Source organism: Argopecten irradians, chromosome 15, assembly GCF_041381155.1.
Source record: "Argopecten irradians isolate NY chromosome 15, Ai_NY, whole genome shotgun sequence".
NCBI lineage: Eukaryota > Metazoa > Mollusca > Bivalvia > Pectinida > Pectinidae > Argopecten > Argopecten irradians.
Genome location: NC_091148.1, coordinates 17,713,713 through 17,736,052, shown reverse-complemented (window position 1 = coordinate 17,736,052; position 22,340 = coordinate 17,713,713). Strand labels below are relative to the sequence as shown.

At 34.3% G+C, this 22,340-nt stretch overlaps 1 protein-coding gene across 2 annotated transcripts; it reads right to left on the bottom strand.

Annotated features, from left to right (window-relative positions):
- Window positions 1-2,028: 2,028 nt before the first annotated feature.
- LOC138309429 (uncharacterized) lies at window positions 2,029-10,042 on the bottom strand. 2 transcript variants are annotated; one of them, XM_069250618.1, is made up of 4 exons: window positions 9,802-10,042; window positions 5,512-5,602; window positions 3,086-3,180; window positions 2,029-2,160 (listed from the first exon to the last, which is right to left on the bottom strand). In XM_069250618.1, exons 1-4 carry the CDS (start codon window positions 9,943-9,945, stop codon window positions 2,038-2,040), a joined length of 453 nt encoding a protein of 150 aa, XP_069106719.1. In that variant the 5' UTR covers window positions 9,946-10,042; the 3' UTR covers window positions 2,029-2,037. The 2 variants fall into 2 exon arrangements, with proteins under 2 accessions (XP_069106719.1, XP_069106720.1); XM_069250619.1 differs by lacking the exon at window positions 9,802-10,042 and adding an exon at window positions 8,850-9,375.
- Between the last annotated feature and the right edge of the window lie 12,298 nt (window positions 10,043-22,340).

Below are 22,340 nucleotides of genomic sequence, written 5' to 3'. Positions count from 1 at the left end.
TAGGGGATGTCTCAGAAACACATTTTTGAAAAGAAAAATATTTTGTTAAATATTTTTGTTTTAAGTAATTCAACTGCATGCATTTAACGTTGCATTGTCAGAATTAACTTATTCTTCACTATGCAATATAATTAATATACTTTATATAATTAAACTTCTTTAAATAAATTGTCCATAAACCTTTATAATTTGTATATGTATAACAAAGGATCGCACGTGGTCCGTTAGGTTCAGGTAATGTATAGGGTAAAGTGATTGTAAACTAAATGTAATAACTCTGAAATTATAATAGAATTTACTATAGATATATAATAAATAAATACCTGTATATTATATTTATTACTTTACAGTATAAATATATCATATTATAGCCGGTTACATTTTATGGTGTCCCTATGTATTTGTCAGGTATTGTTCTTTTTATTTCAGGGTTAGCTGTCTCCGTTTTTGTTTAAATAAACTTTCAACTGTTTATAGTTGTCTTAGCAGTTTTTATACGAAGAGAACCAATATCCACATACTATCACTCTCGTGACATATATTTGCAATGTGAATATCGCGAAAGTGATGCGGTACCAGCAATAGTCGTGTTCAATTTGAATATTTGACATGTCGTGTATATCGACCATAATTTCACTATAAAAACTCTAACTGGCTAGCATTTTGTTTATCTTTCAACTACACGTGGTTTTTTAAAAATAAAACCGGAAAAAAACACAAATGTGTGAAATACAAGGGTCTCGGAAGTATTTCATTGTGCAGAGTTGTTTAATTTCATAAATGGGATGTAACATGGGGGCAGTGGAGTACATAAGATCCCAATATATAGGTATGTGTATGTTTTCCCGGCATTGCATGGACCACAGGGCCTCGTTATTAATGATGATATATATAAGATAGGTCACGTCTAATGTATGTAAATAGACGTGACCTATCTTATATATATCATCATTAGTAACGAGGCCCTGTGCATGGACGATATATTAAAAATATACCGCTGACGTAACGTAGGCCAAATCTGGCCTACGATTTCACATTTTTAAGAGGTACCGCGAGCTGACTATATATTAGGCAAAAAAAAAATTTAAAAAAGCCTAATAATATAGGCAGGTTTAGCGGACTATACCTAACTGTGCTCACTCTAAAGTTATCATTTTGGTCAATTTGCTAATGTTAGACACTAATTGCTCAAATAAAAATAATCATTTTAGCATTTATTGATAAGCTATTGTTTTTACTGAAGAAAGGAAATATATTTCTAATTTCATATTTTGGTTCATTCTAAATACCTGAGCTATCAAATCCATATGATTCGAGATGGAATTTAGATGCCTAAACATTTGTCATTCCAAATGTTCCAAATTAGGGAGGAACAAGTGGAGAGGTATGAAAATATTTATTTATTTTCTCTTTTAGCTATTAAAAGCTTTGTAAATTTTTGCCCTATGTGCTCTTGTTTTACTCATATTTTTAGTAATTTTTAAAGGGCAAAAAGTGACTTTGTCGGGCACTAGGTGCGTTGTGCTAAAACATTTCTTTTTTGCTTAAGAAAAAAGGTTTTAGCAACTTTTGCTAAAGTGTTTTCTGATCTAGAACATCACTGCACCAGACGAGACAACAGTGAAAATAATCTTCTCTGTAAACATATATTACGCATTTGTTTGGCGTTGTAACCTCATCTTCGACCATTGGCATATATTTTCTTATGTTAATATTGGTTTTAAGAAACTTTTAATTTGTTTCGGAAAGGTAGTGGGCCTTTAAAGGATGATTTTTTGCTAAGCACAATCAATTTGTAATGTCCACTCCACTACGATGCTATACGTATACGATCATCGTTGGTTACCCACGTGCACATTATTCAGCATACGGTCTGAGCGGAGCGTAGTGGAGTGAGACTGGGTCTCAGAGGGTGATCTACGATACTACAACTATTGCATTGGAGCGTAACGTAGAGCATCGTAGTGGAGCGGAATTACAGGTCTAATTTTAATCAGATTGGTCAATCAACCAACCAATCTATGTTATTTACTCATTTCAGTCAAGTGTAATCAACTCACCGATAGCTCCCCCTAGAAAGGATACTATACCTGCCAGATACACACCAATATCACCAGAGTGGATCTCTACTAACATTGCCCCTTCTTTGTGGCAGAAATACTGTTTAAAAAGAAGTCACAAATTAAATATAGGATAATTCCCAAGCTCACAAAATACCGTTTTTGTCTCGATCTTCGCGGAAAAAAACCCACTGTGAGCGGACTTGCGGCAAGAATTTTGACACGCTTTATAGTTGATTACTAAATGAGTGTAGTCTTGATTCTCGCAAAGACATTTCGCCATTCCCTGGCGAATTGAAACAATTGAAAGTTTCTTTGAGAGAACAGCATAGTTAAAGTGAAACGTACATTTGTTATAATTTATAAAAGAGATCCTCAAACTCTTCGATATGTCTTTGAGAGAATCAAGACTACACTCAATCAGTAAGGCCAAAAATAAAATGTCTGTTTAGGGTTACCCCACCGACCCTAATTTTTTTACCCCCGACCCTGTTTTTTCCCCCAATTTTCTTCGAAAAAAAAAATTTTAAAAGGGATCCCTGTTCCGTCCATTATTTTGGAGTGAAAGACACTTAAAAATCCTCCCGACCTACCAACCCTATTTTTTTTTTTTTTGCCAATGTAACCCTAAACAGACATTTTTTGGTCTAATCACCTGTACTTCGTGTCAAAATGCTTGCCTCAAGTCCGCTCACAGTGGGTTCCCCCCCCCCCCCGAGATCGAGACAAAAACATTATTTTGACACGATTTACAAGTGACTACTGATTGAGTCAACTCGGGTTATAATTATAACAAAAAAACAACATGTTGATTGAGTAGGAATGAACCAATTGGTAAACCATTGTTTTACAGCCTTTATATAGTTTCTTTGATCTCCAAAAAGTGAGAGAAAGGAGAAAAAATTCCCGTAGAGTGCACCCCAACAAACTTAATAACCTGAACGCATATGACCTTAACCACACCATCCAAGAACTATCAATGACTATGTTCGGTAAAAAATGATAGATACATGTACACTGTTTACCTTTGCCTCGTACCACCCTATCTTTATGTTAAATAGTTTGTAGCAGCTGTTGCCTCTGCGGACAGAACTCTTGGGACATTTAACAACGGTCCTCCCTGAAAGAATTAAATAAAAATCCTAAATGTCTTTAACGTACGGTTGCTGGGAGCGGACATGACAAAAAATAATTACGTGCGAACGCAAAAGTATTGCGTGTGAACGCATTAATTATTGCGTGCGAACGCATTAGTATTGCGTGTAAACGCAATAATTATTGCAATTTGTTTTATTTTTTTTATTTTTCATGTCCCTTCTCAGCCACCGTAATAATGACCAATCAAGTTACAAAGTAAAATAGGTTTTTTTCATACAAATTAAACAATATGATATAAATTGGACTTGTAATTCCGTTCCAATACGATTGGCGTTATCGCAGAGAAACGTAGAGGGGCGGAATTACAGGTCTAATTCTATCTCACCAGTATCTCACCAGTCCAACATCAATAGAAACCCTATTAGCTATGGTAATATGGCGTAGCGGATTCTCACAACAGTTTGTAAACAAAATTTATTTCATAACCCGATGAAATTAAAAAATAGTGACTTGAATGCTTATAATTAATTTCCCAGACTACTTTCTAAAATGAAATACGTTTACACGTACGATTCCGTTGATTTTTTTCCAAGGAATTATTTTTTCCAAATCGATACACAACGCCAATGTTTCTATTGTGACGTCACGATAACGTCGAGTTTCCGCGCCTTTCTCGGATTTTTTTTTCACCGTGGAATGAAAAAAAATGAATAGGCCAATCAGAAAGCCAGAAACAAAGAGAAGGTATGTTTAAAAAATTACAACATGTGATTGTATATAAAATAGTTAATGATATTTCCTAGAACCCTAGCACACATATATATATACATATATAATGATGTGTAAATATACACCACTGTTTGGATACGTATTTGTCCTAGTCTAGGTAGATGGTAGACATTTCCTGATGTGGTTCTTCCAGTGGTTACTTAGTCTATGTTTAAAAATGTTAATATTTTCAGAGTTGACCACATGCTCCAGGAGGGCATCCCATACCTCTATAATCCTGTTACTGATTACCTTTTTTTTAAATTATATTTCGTAATATCCAAAACTAACTATATTGACAGGTCAAATTGTGTAGAAATTAGCCATTTGGAAACCTTGTAAATGGTGTTTTTACGCTTATGGTCTTTTCAGAGAAGTCGTCTCTAAGACAGGTGTAAACACTTTTTAAAATTACTCTTTCCTGTTTTTAATAGCGCCTTCCAGCTCTTGGATTACAAAATAATATGACTTAAAGTTACATGTGCCATAACTAGCCCAAGATTTTGACATGCAATTTTTCTTCATAATGTATTGAAAACCATCAGATTTAACGAATTGAGCTGTGGAAATAATTCAAGGCCACGGATATATATGCGTGATGCGTAAATGGTATTTGCATTAACGCAGATTTTTGCACTGCAATAGTTCACATTTTATGCTTTATGAAAGATGAAAATTTTTCTGAAGAAGTCACTTTCTAATTACTTATATTACAGTGAAAATGTGAAATAAAATTGTAGACCATAACTTGACGCCTTGGATTGGCGATGTTTTTTACTTTTACTGCGCTGTAGACACAATTGATACATGATTTTTGGCAGTATTGGCAAAATTCATTTTGGACTCTGATTTCACTTCTAAAATGTTTTAACGTATTAAAAGCTCTTCATGATTCGTGAGTATGAAATTATGGCACATATAACTTTAATTTTTGCGTAACTAATCATACATATACTGATTTGGACTATTTTATTATCGCTGTGTCCAGACATGGAAGGATATAATTTACCAGGTTTGAGTGTTTTAAGAAATCTGTAGATTGCTAATATACAAAATGACAGTTTGTGGAGCTGATATTTTGATTATTATTAGATAATTTAATTTCTTATGTTACATCCGTTTCTATTCTATTGGTAACATCTTTGAGGTTATTTTTCTATAGACAAAAATAATTGTACTTCACGTATTATGACGTCATCAATACAAAACGTTTTCGCGGAGGATTAGCCAAACTGAATTATTGGATAAGATATCAATGCGACACAACTCAGTTTGTTTGATTGTAAAAGTAAGTAAAATTACGGAAATGTATGCCTAATTAGTACCTGATTGAGTTATCTGAATTAAATTATAAGCATCATTCTCAATATCTTTTTGGGTTATGAAGTCATAGACAAAATAAAAAAGGACGGTCGTCCTTCCGCGAAGAATGTCCTTCCGTTTTTTGTCTATGACCCCAAAAGATATTGAGAATAATGCTTAATTATTTGTTAAGACATTTTGCCAGCATAATTTGATGTTATCTTTATGGCGAAATTCTATATTGTTATATTGTTCTATACCAGGGTTTGTTTATTATACTTACCATGTTTCACACAGGTGGAGTCGGAGGAAGCTCCCACACACATCTCATCTATCCCGCACGCATGCGTGGTACAAGACCGAACAGCTATCGCCTGTTTCATAATAGATTACAACAATATTTAACAAAATTGTTTTCTTGGGTTTTTCCCTCAAAATTTCATTTTGCTTGAAACAAACATTTTTATTCGCTTAAAATATGATATCAGCTCACTGCCTTTCCGAAACAGCTTTTGATTTTTAAAATGGGATTGTAAAACGGTATTTATATTGAGTCGCAAAAGTTATTATCTTAAGGTTAATACTACACATACAGTTATTATCGATTCCTAAACAATTTAATTTAAATAAATCAAATGTTATTTTTTATAACGCGGGTCGTATTATGTTTCCCGCCGTCGTCCTAAAAACCGCTCGTTAGTTTGTCTATCATTGCGGCAGACTTCAAAACAGCGAAATGAATTTTCACTGTTAACATAGATTACACAGGAAATCTTGCATTTGTTTGGTGTCGTAACCTTATCTTAGGCCATCGATGTAAATGTTCTTTTGTTAGTATTGTTTTTAAGTAACATTTATTTTTTGTTTCGAAAAAGTGGTGGGCCTCAAACGTAAAAAAAAAAATCTCGTCGTTTAGAGTAGCATAATCATTTTTCAGAGGAAAAAGGTCCACCAATAAAGAGGAATTGCAGGTAAAAAGATTAAACCATAAGCATTAACTAAAAATTTTTTTTAGAGTACACTGAGATTTTTATATTATATCTCTATAACATAACAAATATATTAAAGTTAATCGTCAAGAAAATAAAGTAATCCATTACTTACCAGCGTGCAATGTAATGGGTAATATAACTATTTCAGTTTAAAAGTTTAGTTATGATATACAATAGACAATAAAAGTTTTTTTTAATATGGTGAACTGTCAATTACATCAACGTGCAAATCAACGAATTAATGAAAACAACAATATTTTAACAAAAATTAAAAATTAAATAGCAGAAGGATGGGGCCCACGTTGTAACAGTGACATGTAATTAAAAATAAAAATATAATGTATAAAAGGAACTGACTGGTAATTGATAAATTAAATATGACTAGTAGTATTTATATCCACTTGTTATCTACAATCATTATATGTAAATGACCTCCAAGACGTGACCATTATGACATCAGTAATGTCAACTGATCACTGTCACGTTTCCTATTACATCACTAATTAATCATCGTTGTTAACCTCGACATCAGACCCCCTCTCTCCTCATCCACTGACCCCCTCTCTCCTCCTCCAAAGACCTCCCCTCCTTCCCAGACCCCCTCTAGTCCTTCCCAGGCCCCCTCTCTCCTCCTCCCCAGATCCCCTCTCTCCTCCGTCACTGACCCCCTCTCTCCTCCTCCAAGACTCCAAAGACCCCTCTAGTCCCCCAGACCCCTCCTTCCCAGACCCCCCCTCTACTGTCCTCTCCCAGACCCCCTCTCCTCCTTCCCAGACTCCGAGACCCTCCTCCTCCTCCCCAGACCCTCTCTCCTCCTCCACTGACCCCCTCTCTCCTCCTCCAGACCTCCCCTCCTTCCCAGACCCTCTCCTTCCCAGACATCCCCCCCTTCTCTTCTCCTCCAGACCCCCTCCTTCCCAACCCCCTCTCCTCCTCCCAGACTCCCAGACCCCCTCTCTCCTCCTCCCCAGATCCCCTCTCTCCTCCTTCCCAAGTCCCCCTCCTCCCTCAAATAGGAGGGCCTGTCTTATTCACCAATTTGAGCTATTAATGACATCATTATAAATAATAGATTCTGTAGTAAGAAAGTATGCTTAAACATATAGTTAACTTAGGGTCTTCAGGGTGATCGGGTGGTGTAGTGATTAAGCCGCTCGCCTTTCACCTGCCGCTCGCCTTTCACCTAGCCGGCCGGGGTTCGATCCCCGACACGGACGTGAAAAGGTCATGGGTCACCTGCCCGATCACGTGGGTTTTCTCCAGGCACTCCGGTTTCCTCCCACACTAAGACCCCTCGCGCGCTTACATCCGGGCCATCGAGAGTAATTTACATAAGCTGTATAACTTGTTTCTCATCGATGTAAAATAAATAAAGTTTGTATATTATATAGTTGACTTGACATGAACTTGACATGAACAGAAAAACAACAGAGATAACCAACTATTATTTATTTGTGTTAACAAATTAAGTGTAAAATATGACTGTAAAACACCAACATTTACATGTAAATAACTAAATATGCTCCACCGCTGACAAATGGTATTTTTTCACTATCAAAAACAGAAGCAGACGATTTAGTATTTTTCTTCAGTTACAAAAGTTAATTACTTTACACCATTACCGCCACTGAAAAGTTTGAGCTTCTAATTTTACTTCAAGTTAAAAATATGAAAAATAATTAGTTGCATCCCGAAAAAAATCCGTGGTACGATATCCTTTATGGAATGAAGTACTAATTGCGAACGCACCAAAGGCGAATAAATTTATTTTATATGTTTTTTTTTTGTTAAAGGGACAATTCAGTCTAAGAAAACATTAAAGTTTGTACATATATCGAAAAAAAACCCAGTTCTAATGAAAATTAGATCAGTCGGTTTTACTGTGATATGCATGAAAAGTCCGTGGTTGTGACATGTGTGTAGGTGTTCAAACTCGCTCGCTGTCCGCCATTACACATTGTGGTCGAACTTCTTGTATGCCAAACCCTGTCCCTTGCTCGTAGAGTAATGCAACTTTTGTCTAGAACTGCTCAAATCGCTCTGACAGTAGTGTGTTTACCTTATTAGGTGAATTGTCTTGCCTAAAAATTATTTTATCACCTTCTCAGTGGTTATGTAGTTTATTTGTTTAAAGCTGACAATGCAAGCTAAAAAAATACATTTGAGAATAAAAAAAATAATAAAGTTTTTTTTAAATATTTTTTTTTTCAAAATTCGGTTCTGAGACAACCCCTTGCGTTTCTAAGGACGGGCAGTCGCCATTTTGTTTTTACTCTGCTTGGATACAACACCGGGTACCGACCCCTATATAAAGCGCGTGAACCACACACACGTGCAATCAGTCGAACGCTTGCTGTTCAAGGTGTAACATTACTAACACATGACCGGCTCTAGGTCTTCTGCACTATATACCCAAGACGTAATGATAAAACAATGGTTATTACTTTCAATGTTTTCTCAAATAAAGTTTCTAAGAACCATATACAGATATATACAGTTATATTAAAAGTAATGAATGAATTCATACTTTCTTTCCACGTGCGATATCCATTTTGATTATAACGTAAACAAACCCGGAAATTATAATAGAAGATAACACTGTCAAACTAAATATAAATACTGCACTCACCTGACAAGGTTTCATTGAAGTAATAATGTCAGCTACATCCCAAAATATGTCAAATACGAGCTAATAAAACACTTCAACATATTAGATATTACACGCACATGTACACGCGTGTACCTTTGGTAGTTTACATATGGCAGCGTCACTTGTTCGGGACAGGTGGTCACGTGCAAGTGGCCAGTCGAGTACACCGGGTACGATAGCATACGTGGAGATATATGGACGGATTATTATCAGGATTTTTATTCACTTGTGTGGAAAGTTAAATTTGTGAAACATCTAAATGACAGCTTAGAAGAGTTGACATGTTTGCTTGCTAAAACCAGCCCTACACACATTTACAGGTAAGGGGTTTTGTTTATGTATTACATGTAGTAGGTGATACACAGTGGAAAAGGTGTATATGTACATGACTGAGCGCACGTGTGTCGATTCACGCGCTTTATATAGGGGTCGGCAGGCGTCTCGTATCCAAGCAGAGTTCAAACAAAATGGCGTCTGCCCGTCCTTAGAAACGCAATGGGCTGTCTCAGAAACAAATTTTGAAAAAAAAAATTTCATTATTTTTTTTAATCTCAAATGTATAATTTTTAACTTGCATTGTCAGCTTTAACGTGCGTTACTTTGACTCGGGTATGGGTAAATCGTCCATATTGTACCTGCTTAATCGTATTGATCAACGATTTGATATTTCAACGATATTGATTAAAATACTTAACAATGTCGTGGAATTTATCAATGTTTTACATTATATGTTTCATAAGAAATGTAGAACAATACATTTAAGTTATATTTTGCTTCTTGTTTATTTAAAAGAATTAGCCTGAGTGAATTGTCCCTTTAATTAGGCATAAATAGACACGATTAAAAAACAACTATTTTTCAAATGATGAATATCATTTATGCTCTGGCTCTGTCGGCGGTAGATCATCTTTAACCGTAACTAAAGTGTTACCTGTGGAACGTCTGTCCTGGACGGAGAATCGAAAGCGTAGCCAGATCTAACCTGTCTATCCTTGCTATCCGAATTGATACCACATTCACCCTTTCCATTGTAGTAGATAGAGCGACATAAAGCAAACGCCACGCATAGCTCCATACATTGGTATTTCGTGGGCAGGTCCAGTTTGAGGAAATGATGTTTGAATACCACATTTTTTTTTATTAGTGGAACCCTAAGTGTGGTGTCGACATCAAACACTAGGGTTATCAACGCTGTCACCAATAGGGTTACTTCAGACCAAGCGAGATCTCTCCGCCACATGTTGGCGGATAGCTTCAATATTGTATAGCTCTGAAGACTTGTCCACGGATGTTGTTGTCGTCCGACCGAAAGTTATAGTAGGCAGGGTACTAGTTGTTGCCACAGTTACCATCTTCAAAGTTTGTAACTTAAATGAGGCGGAAAACATGGTTTGTAAGGCATTAGTAAACTTTTCTCACATAAAATATGCATGCCTTCTCAAAATCGTTCTTAAAGTAATTACTGTGCATGAAGATACTATCTTTCGCAATATTGAACGCAGACGATATCTGATGTTTATGTACTTGAATTAAGATCACCATATTATGGCGGTCTCTTGTAGATTGATGTCAAATTTATTCTATCTGTATATCTAGTCACACATCAACATTAAATATGTATTATCTCGAATGCTTTGGTACTGACATTACAGATAACATAAATTGATACATATAGTTATTCTAAAATACGTTTTATTAAGACAATGATAGTGGGTAATTTAGTGTAAAATTACCACAGCTTTAAACAGTGTGCTGGTTCTTCCTTTAAGGCCTTGTGGTGTCAATTACGATCTAAGGGCATGATAATATCTTCCCTGATTTATTTATTGAGTATGCGGTATTAACACACCTGAAGTATTTTTATGTAGGATTCTAATGACATGGTGATGTCTTTATGACTTGGGAAAGCAAAGATTCTGTGTCTGTGTGAAAGCCTTACAAATAGTCTATAAATCTAACCAAAACGATTACTGAAGTGAGTTTGATACGCACCCTAACGTACGTACAGTGGTCGGTTGGTTGGGCAGCTCAGATGCCTATTTATCGAAACAAAAATGCAGAGACTTAAGTCAAACCTTACAGATGTTCCACCGTCGACAGAGCATACACGATAATTAGTGTTTAATTATATCTAATTAATAGAAAATTATTTATTTTGCTTCTGGTGCATGCGCAATCATTACTTCATTCCATATAGGAGATAGTCTTGTGGAATTTTTTTCGGGACGCTGTTAATTATTTTTGACATTTTTATCTTGAAATAAAATGAGAAGCTCAAACTTAATGGTAGTAATGATGTAAAGTAAGAAACTTTTGTAACTGAAGAAAAAAACTATTAATCAGCGATGGAGCATCTTTAGCTTTTCTTCGTTTTATGGAAATCTATGACTTTTTTTTCTCAGTTCGTTTCCAGCAATCGGGACAGGGTCAAGTACTTCGTAGTGTCTGTACCATTTTTGGGTCATCTTGATGATGGATCGATCAATATGCAATATGTACAACTAGGACTTTGTGAAGCCTATCGTAATTGCTATAACACATAAATATGGCGGTCATATTTGAAAATGGCCGCCATGGCGTCATAGACTATTTTTGGAAGAGGCCCGGGTCCTATTTTTTTTGTCTTTTGTTATGTTCTTGCTGTGTGCCAAGTTTCATGCTTTTATCAAAGTGCATAATTTGGGGCCAAATTTCTGCACGAATCTGCTGGACTATATGTATATTTTGAAAAAAATAATGATCCCTTCATGGCTTTCTAAGAAATAACAGTAACAATAATCCAAAGACAAAATGGCTTTCTGTCAGCAATCTTGTTGACTGATCAATCCCAAAATGCAATATGCACACCTAGGGCCGTAAGAAACATATGGAATTTAAGACGAATCCCTTCAGTGTTTTCTGAGAAATAGCGGGAACAAGAATTAATGATCAAAATCCAAGATGGCTGCCTGTTGGCCATCCTGTTGACCGATCGGTCCCAAAATGCAATATACACAACTATGGACCTACATATAATATATATGAGACAGATCCCTGTGGTACTTTCCGAGAAATGGCGGTAACAAGAATTGTTGACGGACGGATGGACTGACAACGGACTATGGACCTAGACCTTATAGCAAACCTGAATGCATTGTGTGCGAGGTCGGATAAACAGGCTGTGATTTGTCTCTCCTGAACTGCCTTCAGTTTTGCTTTAGTATTCCAGAGGCGTAGAGATCGTAAGTGATGGTAACCCCTGGAAATCGAGGATGTTACCAAGTCTACGAACATAAGAAAGTATACAAATTTTAAACATAAAATGAAAGTTACAATGTTGACCATACGTGTTTTAAACAGTTTGCAGCGTCATTACCGAATGATTCTGAAAGTGGGCGAAAGAACAGCGGCATTGTTTGTTCTCGTTTTGGATAGTAACTTATTAGGACTTATAAAGTTTCAAAATACAAATAGTAAAATACACATACTGTATCAGGTTCTTGAGCAATCATAGAGATTGCAAAGAAGTTCGAATAATTTTAACAAACCTGACCCCAGTGAACATTCACTGACGGTAAAGGTTTATGTTTACAATGTTCGATATTTATATCATGATTCTTTCCCTATGTTGGATTTGTTGTAGGTCCATTACCGGGAAAACATGGACGAAGTACGCCGCCACAGGACATAAGCTGATCAATTGCTGCGCTCGAACTAGTGGATTGCATTGAAAGAAACCTTTTGGTCTCGTATTCGAAACATTTCATATGGAAGAACAAGGGCCAAGTCTATCTGGTAATCATCTCTAAGTTCATACTTAAACAAATAGGAGAGTGAATAAGAGATTTATATCATACCTCAGCCAAGTAAGTCGTTTAGAGATTTAAGCGCTATTATGACCCCTATATGACTTTGAATGAAGGTCAAGGCCATTCATTTGAACACAAATACGGCATTTAGCCCTCCTCATCCCCAGCATAAGACAATTCAAGTATAGGCCTCTATGTTATCACTAGAAGTCGTTTAAAGATTTTTGCCTATTAGACCCCTATGACCTTTGATGAAGAAATGACGGTCATTCATTTGAACAAACTTTTGTACCCTCCGAGTGACTGAGCATAATAGTCCATGTTTTTTAGACATTTTAAATGTTTGTTTTTGCCATGTGATTCTGTTATTGTAATGGGACCAAGCTTCAAATGCAACAATTTAAAGAAAGCAAAATATATGCTCCTTTGGCCAGTACACAGAAACACTTGTAAATAGTAAATCAATATTTGAACTGAAGCCTTGAAAAGGGTAGAGGATTTATTTCATTTAATTGCTTTTGAAAGTATGAAGAAGGTAGGGGTGTAAAATAACTTTAGCGTTTTCCAAAATTCCTATTGTCATAAATATATTTCAAGAGTGAATACGTAAGGGAGGGGGATCAAATTATGTATGTATTATATATATAGAAAGCAGTGATAAATTTGACCAATTCGTCCATTTTGTAAAATAATCTCATTGATGTACAATTATTAGTGTTTTGGATGTTGTTGATATGTAATATATCACATTGTTAGCATATTTGCCTTTAAGCCACAGGAGGCAATAATGTTAAAGAATAGTAGAATCAATAATGTATTTCTAGAGGCATCGCTCGTCAACACACATATTTTCACAAATGTAAATCCTTGTCATCATCAATATGTAAAGAATAGACCTTGAGAATGTGTGGTCATGTAGTTTAATAGTGTGCTTACCGTGCTCTTGCGACACCATTTTTTTCTGAATCTTTCAAACATTGGACCCACTTATGTCCCCTATGCATTAAACCGTCTCCATTCAATTGTAAAGGGTAATTTCGGTTTTTTGTGCGGAATTGTGGTGTTTCATTTACCTACTCCTATCAGCAATAATAAATTTACCTTCTACCGACATAACTATGTATAAATTCATCTGTACATAACACTTACATTATCGATGAAGAATATATTTCACTTTAATTACAATTTCAGGGTATTTGTCAATACTACATTAATATTAACTGATGTTTTTTGTTCTATATGATATATCTTTATCTTAATTTCATTGTTTCCCTAGATATGAAATGGATTTTAAAAATAAAAGTTAAATTTATTGGTAGTTCCCTAAAGATATCCGATTAATTACGGGGTACCCAAGTTGATTTAAACGTATTCAAGAATGTCATCTTGCATGCAGTCAATTTTGAAAATACTTTTAAGGTTTATCACTATTTGTTCCTGTGTTATGAATACCTTACTTTGTAGATTTTGTGTAAATCCACCTGTAACCATGGTGATAAGGATTTGTAGGTGACAATGACAGGATCATTCCCATTGCATGATTCTATGTATGATGTATTTTGACCAATGGTAGTCGTTCCGTTCATTGTCTGCTTTGGGCGGTGTGTTGTGAGTGGCCTTCTAATAGAAAACATTACCATTTGTACAGTTTGATGTTACTGACATTTGTTTTGGATGATGCTAGATAATACGTTTTGCAGTCATTGATAATGTTATGTATATGTAAACTGAAAGTAGATTTCATTTGTAGAGTTATGTACAAATAGGTATAAAAGTTTAATTAGTGTACAGTGTAGAAAAGTTGAATCATGTCTTGTTTCACAACATAGATAATTGTAAATTGCTTTTCTCCTTCCCTTGATGATAATAACATGTTTTATTTCACAATACTGAATGTAAAGATTTTTTTATCCCCTTCATGTTTTTCATATATTTACATTGTAGCATTCTCTTACATAACTGTATATTACTATAGCAATGCCAGCATTACTTGTGTATTGTGTAGATTTTGTAGCTTAGCAATGGTATTGGTATATATTCATTGGTTAGTTGTGTGGGAACTCTGTCATTTTTTGTATATATATATTGGTAGTCACATTGTTATATAATCGTGTTTGTTAGATCTATTTCCTCTTCTTTAATATTCACATCTAATATAGGACGATTTTGATTGCCATGTAAAGATATTACAAGTCACTCCGTTTGTAGAGTAAAAGTAATACGACTTTAGATCATGTATAACTCTTGTGTTGTATAACCAAACTTAGTGTGCATGCTGATTACAGTTGTCGTCCTTGCTATTCAAACATTTATCTTTTCCTATATTGTCTCTTTACTATTTTAATCAGATTTTATTGTGGTTTGACTTGACATGGATCGTATATGAAGGAGAAGTATTGGGTTCAGATTCACATTGGTGGAGTTGTCGATTGGATTGATTGAATCCTGATAATAATTCACTTTTCTGTATGGGCAGTAAGCATCAGAGCATGGTGAGAATTCCACCGGAGAGTGATCTAGGGCATTATTGCTATGTGGGCTATTGTTGGTATTTCAGAGAATGTCTTATTTTGTCAGGATTTAATCTTGATGATAAATTTGGTATGAACTGAATAGTTACTAAAGATGTTTGATTTCTGTATCTTTGTACCCCTTGTCATCTGTATCATTCGAGTCCTGAATCAGGATCTAGATTAGCCAATTTCCTACAAAGCTAATGATGATTTTCCATTTAAGAGATGAATATTGTGATGGATTTGGCAGTGGGTACAAATGATGCGAATGAACAGAGCTTGTGATCCTCGAACTTTTTTTTTCTTTTCTTTTTTAAATAAGTGTCAATAATTTTTCCCAATTTGTATACTAGTTATATATTTGTGGTGCTAAATTTAGCTGAGCAGACTACAATTCACTCCAGGAAGAATGAGAGGAAATCCTGGGTATGATAAGGGTAAGATTCCAATAAATTGATATTGCACAGAACAACTATTATAAAGTGTCTATCATGCCCTTATTAGCTGCCAAAGTTTTATAATGGCCATTCAAAGTTGCAGTTCATTCAGCAATTTCTGCCCTTGTATACATATGTTCTTTCATACACCCGTATTTACATTGTACATTATCAAAGATTTTCTGACCATTGCCACAGATATTGAACTGTTGCCACAGATATTGGTCGGTATCAACTTGGTATGAGGGGGTGGCCACATTATCAAAATAAGATGATGGCTATACTCTGTAGTACAGAATGGCAAGTCCAGTAAACGATGACTGTCTAACTGGTGTGAATTGTACTCTGACTGAAAGTAAGTGTATACTGCTTGTACCTTTTAACTAATACCATAATCATGTATGCCTTCACTGAAAAAACGTTTCGGCAACATTTATTAGAATAGATTCTAATAACGTGGTTTAAAGGAGTATTTTAAGAAATGTTGTTGCAAACAATGACTTTACTTGTTGTATATTTAATACATTTATCACTTGTATATGTTGAGCATACATCTGTATAGATACAAACAGGGTGTGTGGCTATTACTACATATGTATATATATATTTCGACTACTCACAGATAGAAACATGTGTTCACATTCGTATAACCTCTCCACAGATTTGTAATATAGCAAAGAAGAAGGAAATGAGATTGTTTTCCTTTCTTTCACATCTAGTAAAAATGTTAAAAATTTTCAGTAACACCAAAATTACCTACGATTGTAATATTCACCAACATTGTTGAATCGTTTGATCATAATAGTTTCCTGAACATACGTAATTAAAACTTTTTTTTGTGATTGTGAGAGGTGTATTAAGTAAAGAAATTTAGAGACTATCGGCTTTGTCATGTGTAACTAGAATAATATGTCTTTCATGTTGGTATGTAAGATATTCAGCCATTAGTCAACTATGAATTATAAACCCCACTTTTGGTACAAAGTTCGTACAAGTGACAATGGAACTATTGCTTAGGTTATGTATTATAGTATATAAAATTTGTAGTTTTCAGGTTGGTTTATCTTCTGTATATAAAACTATAGGGAGGGAGGAGATAGCGGTAAACACACTTTTATACGGGATGGTGACACTATCTGGTATGAGATATGTAGGTTAGTGGTGTATCATTGGAAGGATGCAATATAGAAATAGAGTGGAGATTCATCGTCAGAGAAGCAGACAAGATGTTTTTTTATCTATTTAGCAAAAATCAGCTATTTTAACATTGAAATATAGAAATACAATGTATCGCCTTTTCATTAAGAGTTAAGCTAGTTTTCTTTGATGCAATATCACGTTTGAAAGAGTTGAATATTGATATTTAAGATGCATTGTGGAATGGGAAGATTTTTCCTGGGGAAAATTGAATTGACGGTAAGAGATATGGGGACATATGTAAAATAAAGGAGAAATAGTCCATTGAGTGAAGTTTAAGAGTAAATTCATCTTGCCAAAATTTTTTCCGAAACTGCTGATATTAATTAAAACTTTGGTAAATCTTTGAAACTGCTTCCAGTCGCGAAAAAAAGAATCTTATCTCTGATAATCAAATTATTTTCTTTTACTGCTTGAAATGTGAAGAGAGAGGAACGTTAGAACACAACTTGTGTAAACCACAATGACAACGTGTAATTCTTAAGGAGGTGTCGATGATATTGTATAATGTGATTTTCCACTTCGGGTAAGTGGAACAGATTACAAAATGAACAGGGTTATGTAGAATAGAATTGATGACACAATAAGTTTATGAGTCACACTTTGTTTAAAAAGCATTTTACACTATTTTCTTAGTCCAATAAAACTTTTATCAATATAATATAAATTTTTCAATGTAAGTGAATGCTGAAAATTGATTGATTTGAGAACGGTCTTTTAACAATTATATAATTTCGAAAGTGTTATTACTTGTATAGTAATATGCTAGTTCACATTATATGACTCAATGCTGCACATGTATGTAAATAAATTAAATAAGGAAAGTCAAATCGCATTAAATTGATCACATATTTCGGATATTATGTTAATCATGTTATGACCACCGATATGTAGGTAAACTGGATCAAGTAATTGTTTTGTAGTCAGAAAATCATTGAATTACATTTTGTTACCATGACAACTGTGGTTTCTTATTGCTTACTTTGGAAAAAAACTGCCGTCAAATTGATACGAGATGACTTTTCTCGTAGCTATCGTGCCCCTGTAAGTAAGATGTAGATTTATGTAGTAAAATCATTGTATTATTGGAGCTTCTGTAAATGTTTGTATAAAGTCCAAACAACAGTGGTGGTATCCATTGTATCAGATGAAACTTGTGTTTTTTCTTGCAAGTAAAAATAAAAAAAGTTCAATTCTATGGTAACGACATGTTTGTTTTGTGTTATGCAGCAGCGATTGTTCCACTTTTTACTGGTGGTCAAGGATCAACCTTTGCTAACTCAAATGTCTTATTGTGAGTTTTGACCATGGTGTAACATCCGTTGATCCGTATCGCATCGACTTTTCCCTTTCAACACTTTTAATAAACACACACTACATTTATTGGATTATATGTTTCCCCAAAACATCTCAACTTTGTTCAAAACAACGTTTCGTTGCATTTACTATAGTGGTTAAAAGGAAACAAACCCCAAACCAAACTTTACATTAGGTTTGATGAAGTACTTGGTGTAGGTAAGGATTTATAAATGAGAAGGATTTGTCAGTTTCTTTACACTACTAAACACCACGCGAGACGCCTGTGAACCGTTTTTGACTTAAGCCATTTGTATGGCTTGAGTCATAGGCACTACTTTCAGTAACCTTTCAACTCAGTAATTTAAATGCCGTTGACCTATGACACGCTAATTTAAATGCCGTTGACCTATACTGTGTACTACATCTCACCCCTCTCCTCTAATTTAAATGCTGTTGATCTATACTGTGTACTACATCTCAATCCTACTCCCCCTGTGCCTGCATGTGTGTAATGGCACGTAATACACAGCTAGGCTAGTACCTTACCTTCCAGCTGACTGCTGTCCACACAATCTATACACACTGGTGACTCCCCCATCTAACTTAAACACATAATCTCTGTTACTGATCTTGCTATCTAAGTCTTATATACCTAAAAGTTATAATTAAAAAAAAATGAATTAATCATACTTTCTTTCTGTGTACTTTAAATAAATGCTTTTGAAAACAGACCTGAGGTTAAAGACAATATAAGGCTGCCATTATGCGTGCATGGTTTTACTTGCATACATAAGTGAGCAACACAAGAGTGTAGTACAAAAAACTTTTTTTCATGAATATAAGACTTTTGCTTTCTTTATTTTAAAATCTTTTATTTATAAGAATTTTGATAAAAAAAAATGTCAAATAAACATATATATGGTTTTTCTGTGATCAGTTGAATATTGTTGAAATAATCTATATCAAAGTCGGTCACAAGACATTTGACTGCTGATAGATACACAAAGCTTTGAATTAAGCTTAATTTTCATATAACACACAGTATCTGTTTTCTGGGGAATAGAAATCTGCCTAACAGCTTAATGTTTTTATTATGAAAATTATTTTTTTACTATAATGATAATTGTAAAAACAGAATGGTGTATCTTACACCATTGTAATGTCATATAATCGACATAAATTAAAACTAAAAATCATTTTGAATTATATTAGCATTTGTGGCAGTATTGCAAAAAATATTACATTTACATCTATGGTTATAAGTGAAACAAGTACATACATTCAGACCATGGAAGTCAAAATATGGTTTACAATTTCATTTCTTCTAACATTTATGTTAACTAATGTTCAAAATGAAATATGTTGTTAGCATCTGGCTAGCTTAACAAAGATTCAACTTTGGAGGTGCCACTAAAATCATGAAATCCATACATATACTTGTGCGGCATGATCATTTCTATGATTAATTTAATGGCCTTGAAATCATCTTTTTTGCCTTTTCCTCAAATACATATGAAAATCATATATGAATAAAAAAAACACACTGAAACTGTATTTTCAGTACATCAGAATGAAATCACTGAATTTAATGAGACACTGTTTCATGGTTGATACCTTATTATTATTCAAATTATGATTGCAGAATTTACTCTTTGTGTTTATTCCCCATAATTATTCATGCTTCTTAGATTAAAACCACGATCTAATTTTCATAAAACAGACTGAATTCCATCATTATGATAAAAACGGACACAAACGGTGTTAAATTAACATACTTATGTTGAAATAAAAATACCTAAAAAAAAAGCTTCTATTACCTAATGATGGCTTGAAAAGTAAACATGCAAATTAAAATGTATTTTGATATTTTCAACATTTACAAAATAATTTGAAATATAGATGGCTTATGATATTGTGTAAAATACAGATAACCTTGAGTGAGTTTAGGTTGTAAATATTAATATAAGCATTGGCTCTCAGTTGGCATTCATAGTCAATATGAATACCAACTGGAGGGAGGCAAATTTCATGATGCGCTCTAGCTTTATTGACATTGCTAATGATACAAAAAAAGCCTTTCAATCAATATCGATTAAATATGCAGGAATGAAAGAAATAATATGCATATGCACGAATAAGTTATATATAGGATGCTATCCAATTGATGTTGTCAGAGTAAATTGAAGTGGAGTGACATATGACATTTTTTTGCCATTTTCTCAAAAGAAAGAGAGAAGGAAATATTTATAAATCATTGACTCATGGTCGACCCTACTTTGTGATTTGCTATTTGTTTATCTATAATGAAATAAATTGTCATCTTATGATAGAGTGCTTGCATTTATAATACAACACTTTTACCTGGAATTTATTGTTGCCCAACTGGGAATTTACAAGATGTGTATGATATGATGTACACCAATATCAAATTCATTTATCTAAGGAATTGCAATATTTTTGGATTATTGTATTGCATAACGCATGTTGGGTTTTTTTGAGTAGAAGGAAATAGAAAATTAACTCTAAAAAAGTATATAAATCAAAGTACTGAAAGTACTGAAGGAGGCGTAGCTCAGATTCTAGACAGGGTAATGATATATTGAAATATTAAAGATATATCATAAAAGAGGTAATAGTACATGTTCAGGTTATTTTCAATCAATATGGATTGAAATAACAGATTGAAAATTCTGTGCTTTCGCAGAATGACTGTTGTTTATTATAGAATAATGTGGAGCAAATATTTGCAAATTGGTTAAATCATGGAAATATTTAATCTTATAAAGTTGTTAAAAACAAATGCTCTAAAGATCTTGAAAATATTGTATGCGAAATAAATATGAACAATGAATAATGATATATAGATTAAAAATGATGCAAGACTAATATATATTCCTTTTGAAAGTTTGTGTTGGTTTTTACATGTTTTTAAATTTAAATCATGGTTTGAACTTTCTACCATCTGGGCAAAGTGTATGAAAGTGGTAGTTATGCTCCTGCTGAGCTCAGCATATACTGGCAGTAGAACGACTGGCTGACCCATTGTCAGTTTAATGTGACCAGGTGTGTTGGGATGCTTGGGTGTCTTCAGCGGCATGTTCCAGTGATATCATAATACATGTAGCACAATGAAAGGGCAAGAGTTCCACTATACAAGAAGACCCAACAAATACAGCGCAGTCTGTGCATGCTACACACAACATACATTGGAGGCCGTCCATGCCATTAATGAACCCAACAATCAAATATTGCCAAATCCAGTGTCAATCTGTCAATGTTAACAACAGTGTAAGGTGAAGTTGAAATCAATGTCCAATTTCCTCTCAAGGGATATTCCATTAAAACATCTAACCCAACTCAGGATATTATAAACATTGATACCCCTGATTTAAATTTCAGAAGTTAATACTGGATTGGAATATTACATTTTGTTGCAATGAAAGTACTAGTTAAAGGAATTGTGCAGTCAAAAAATTATAGTTTCAGTTTATGCTGGAAATGGCTTTATTAGCACGTGTAGAAACCTCTCCGTGCCGCGCGCGACCGGAATAACCTGTAAACCGTCGATATCGAGGTCCAAACTTCTGACCGCCCGATTATGCATATTTTCTAGCTCTAAACCGTGTGACATCATAATAGTCCGTGGCTTATAGCTGTACTATAACTGATGTGCTATCACTTACATCGACGGTCACAGGAAAAGCCGATCAACGATTTTTTATGATTACTTTTGAGTGAAGTTAATCATACAATAACTTTGGCTCGAATGTAAATAACTAAAAGAGTGAAATTCGATGTTTCAAATACTCTAATTTATGCTCTAATAACAGGTATCTTCGTGTAATTATGAAAGAAAATCCACACAGAAATAAAAGTTTCGATTTTTTTGTCGAGGAGTTCAGCAACGAATAAGCTTTAATTAGATAATATTTTCCTGTAGTCTGTATCTTTCGATACATTGTGAATTACAAAGTTTGTGACTGTAAAATGAAATTTTATGAAACAATTTCAGAAATCCTTTATTAAAGTCTCGCGACGAACATACTCTACATTTATGTTTATTATATATGCTAATTACACAAAAAATATAAATAGTTGACGTACATACCAGAAATACGCGACGGGCATAATTATACATATTATGAGTAATGAACTTTAAGGTGTATATGTTTCTGTACATACACACCGATGGTTGATCATTACAAACATTGTGTTAAACTGTTGTGTGTTGCTAAC

Bases quoted from the DNA above. Each gene is read 5' to 3' on its own strand.
- LOC138309429 (XM_069250618.1), bottom strand. From the start codon at position 9,945: ATGGAGCTATGCGTGGCGTTTGCTTTATGTCGCTCTATCTACTACAAT. The intron at 5,603-9,801 runs GTAACACTTTAG...ATTATGAAACAG, and splicing joins CCAGGACAGACGTTCCACAG to GCGATAGCTGTTCGGTCTTG. The intron at 3,181-5,511 runs GTAAGTATAATA...TAATTCTTTCAG, and splicing joins CTCCACCTGTGTGAAACATG to GGAGGACCGTTGTTAAATGT.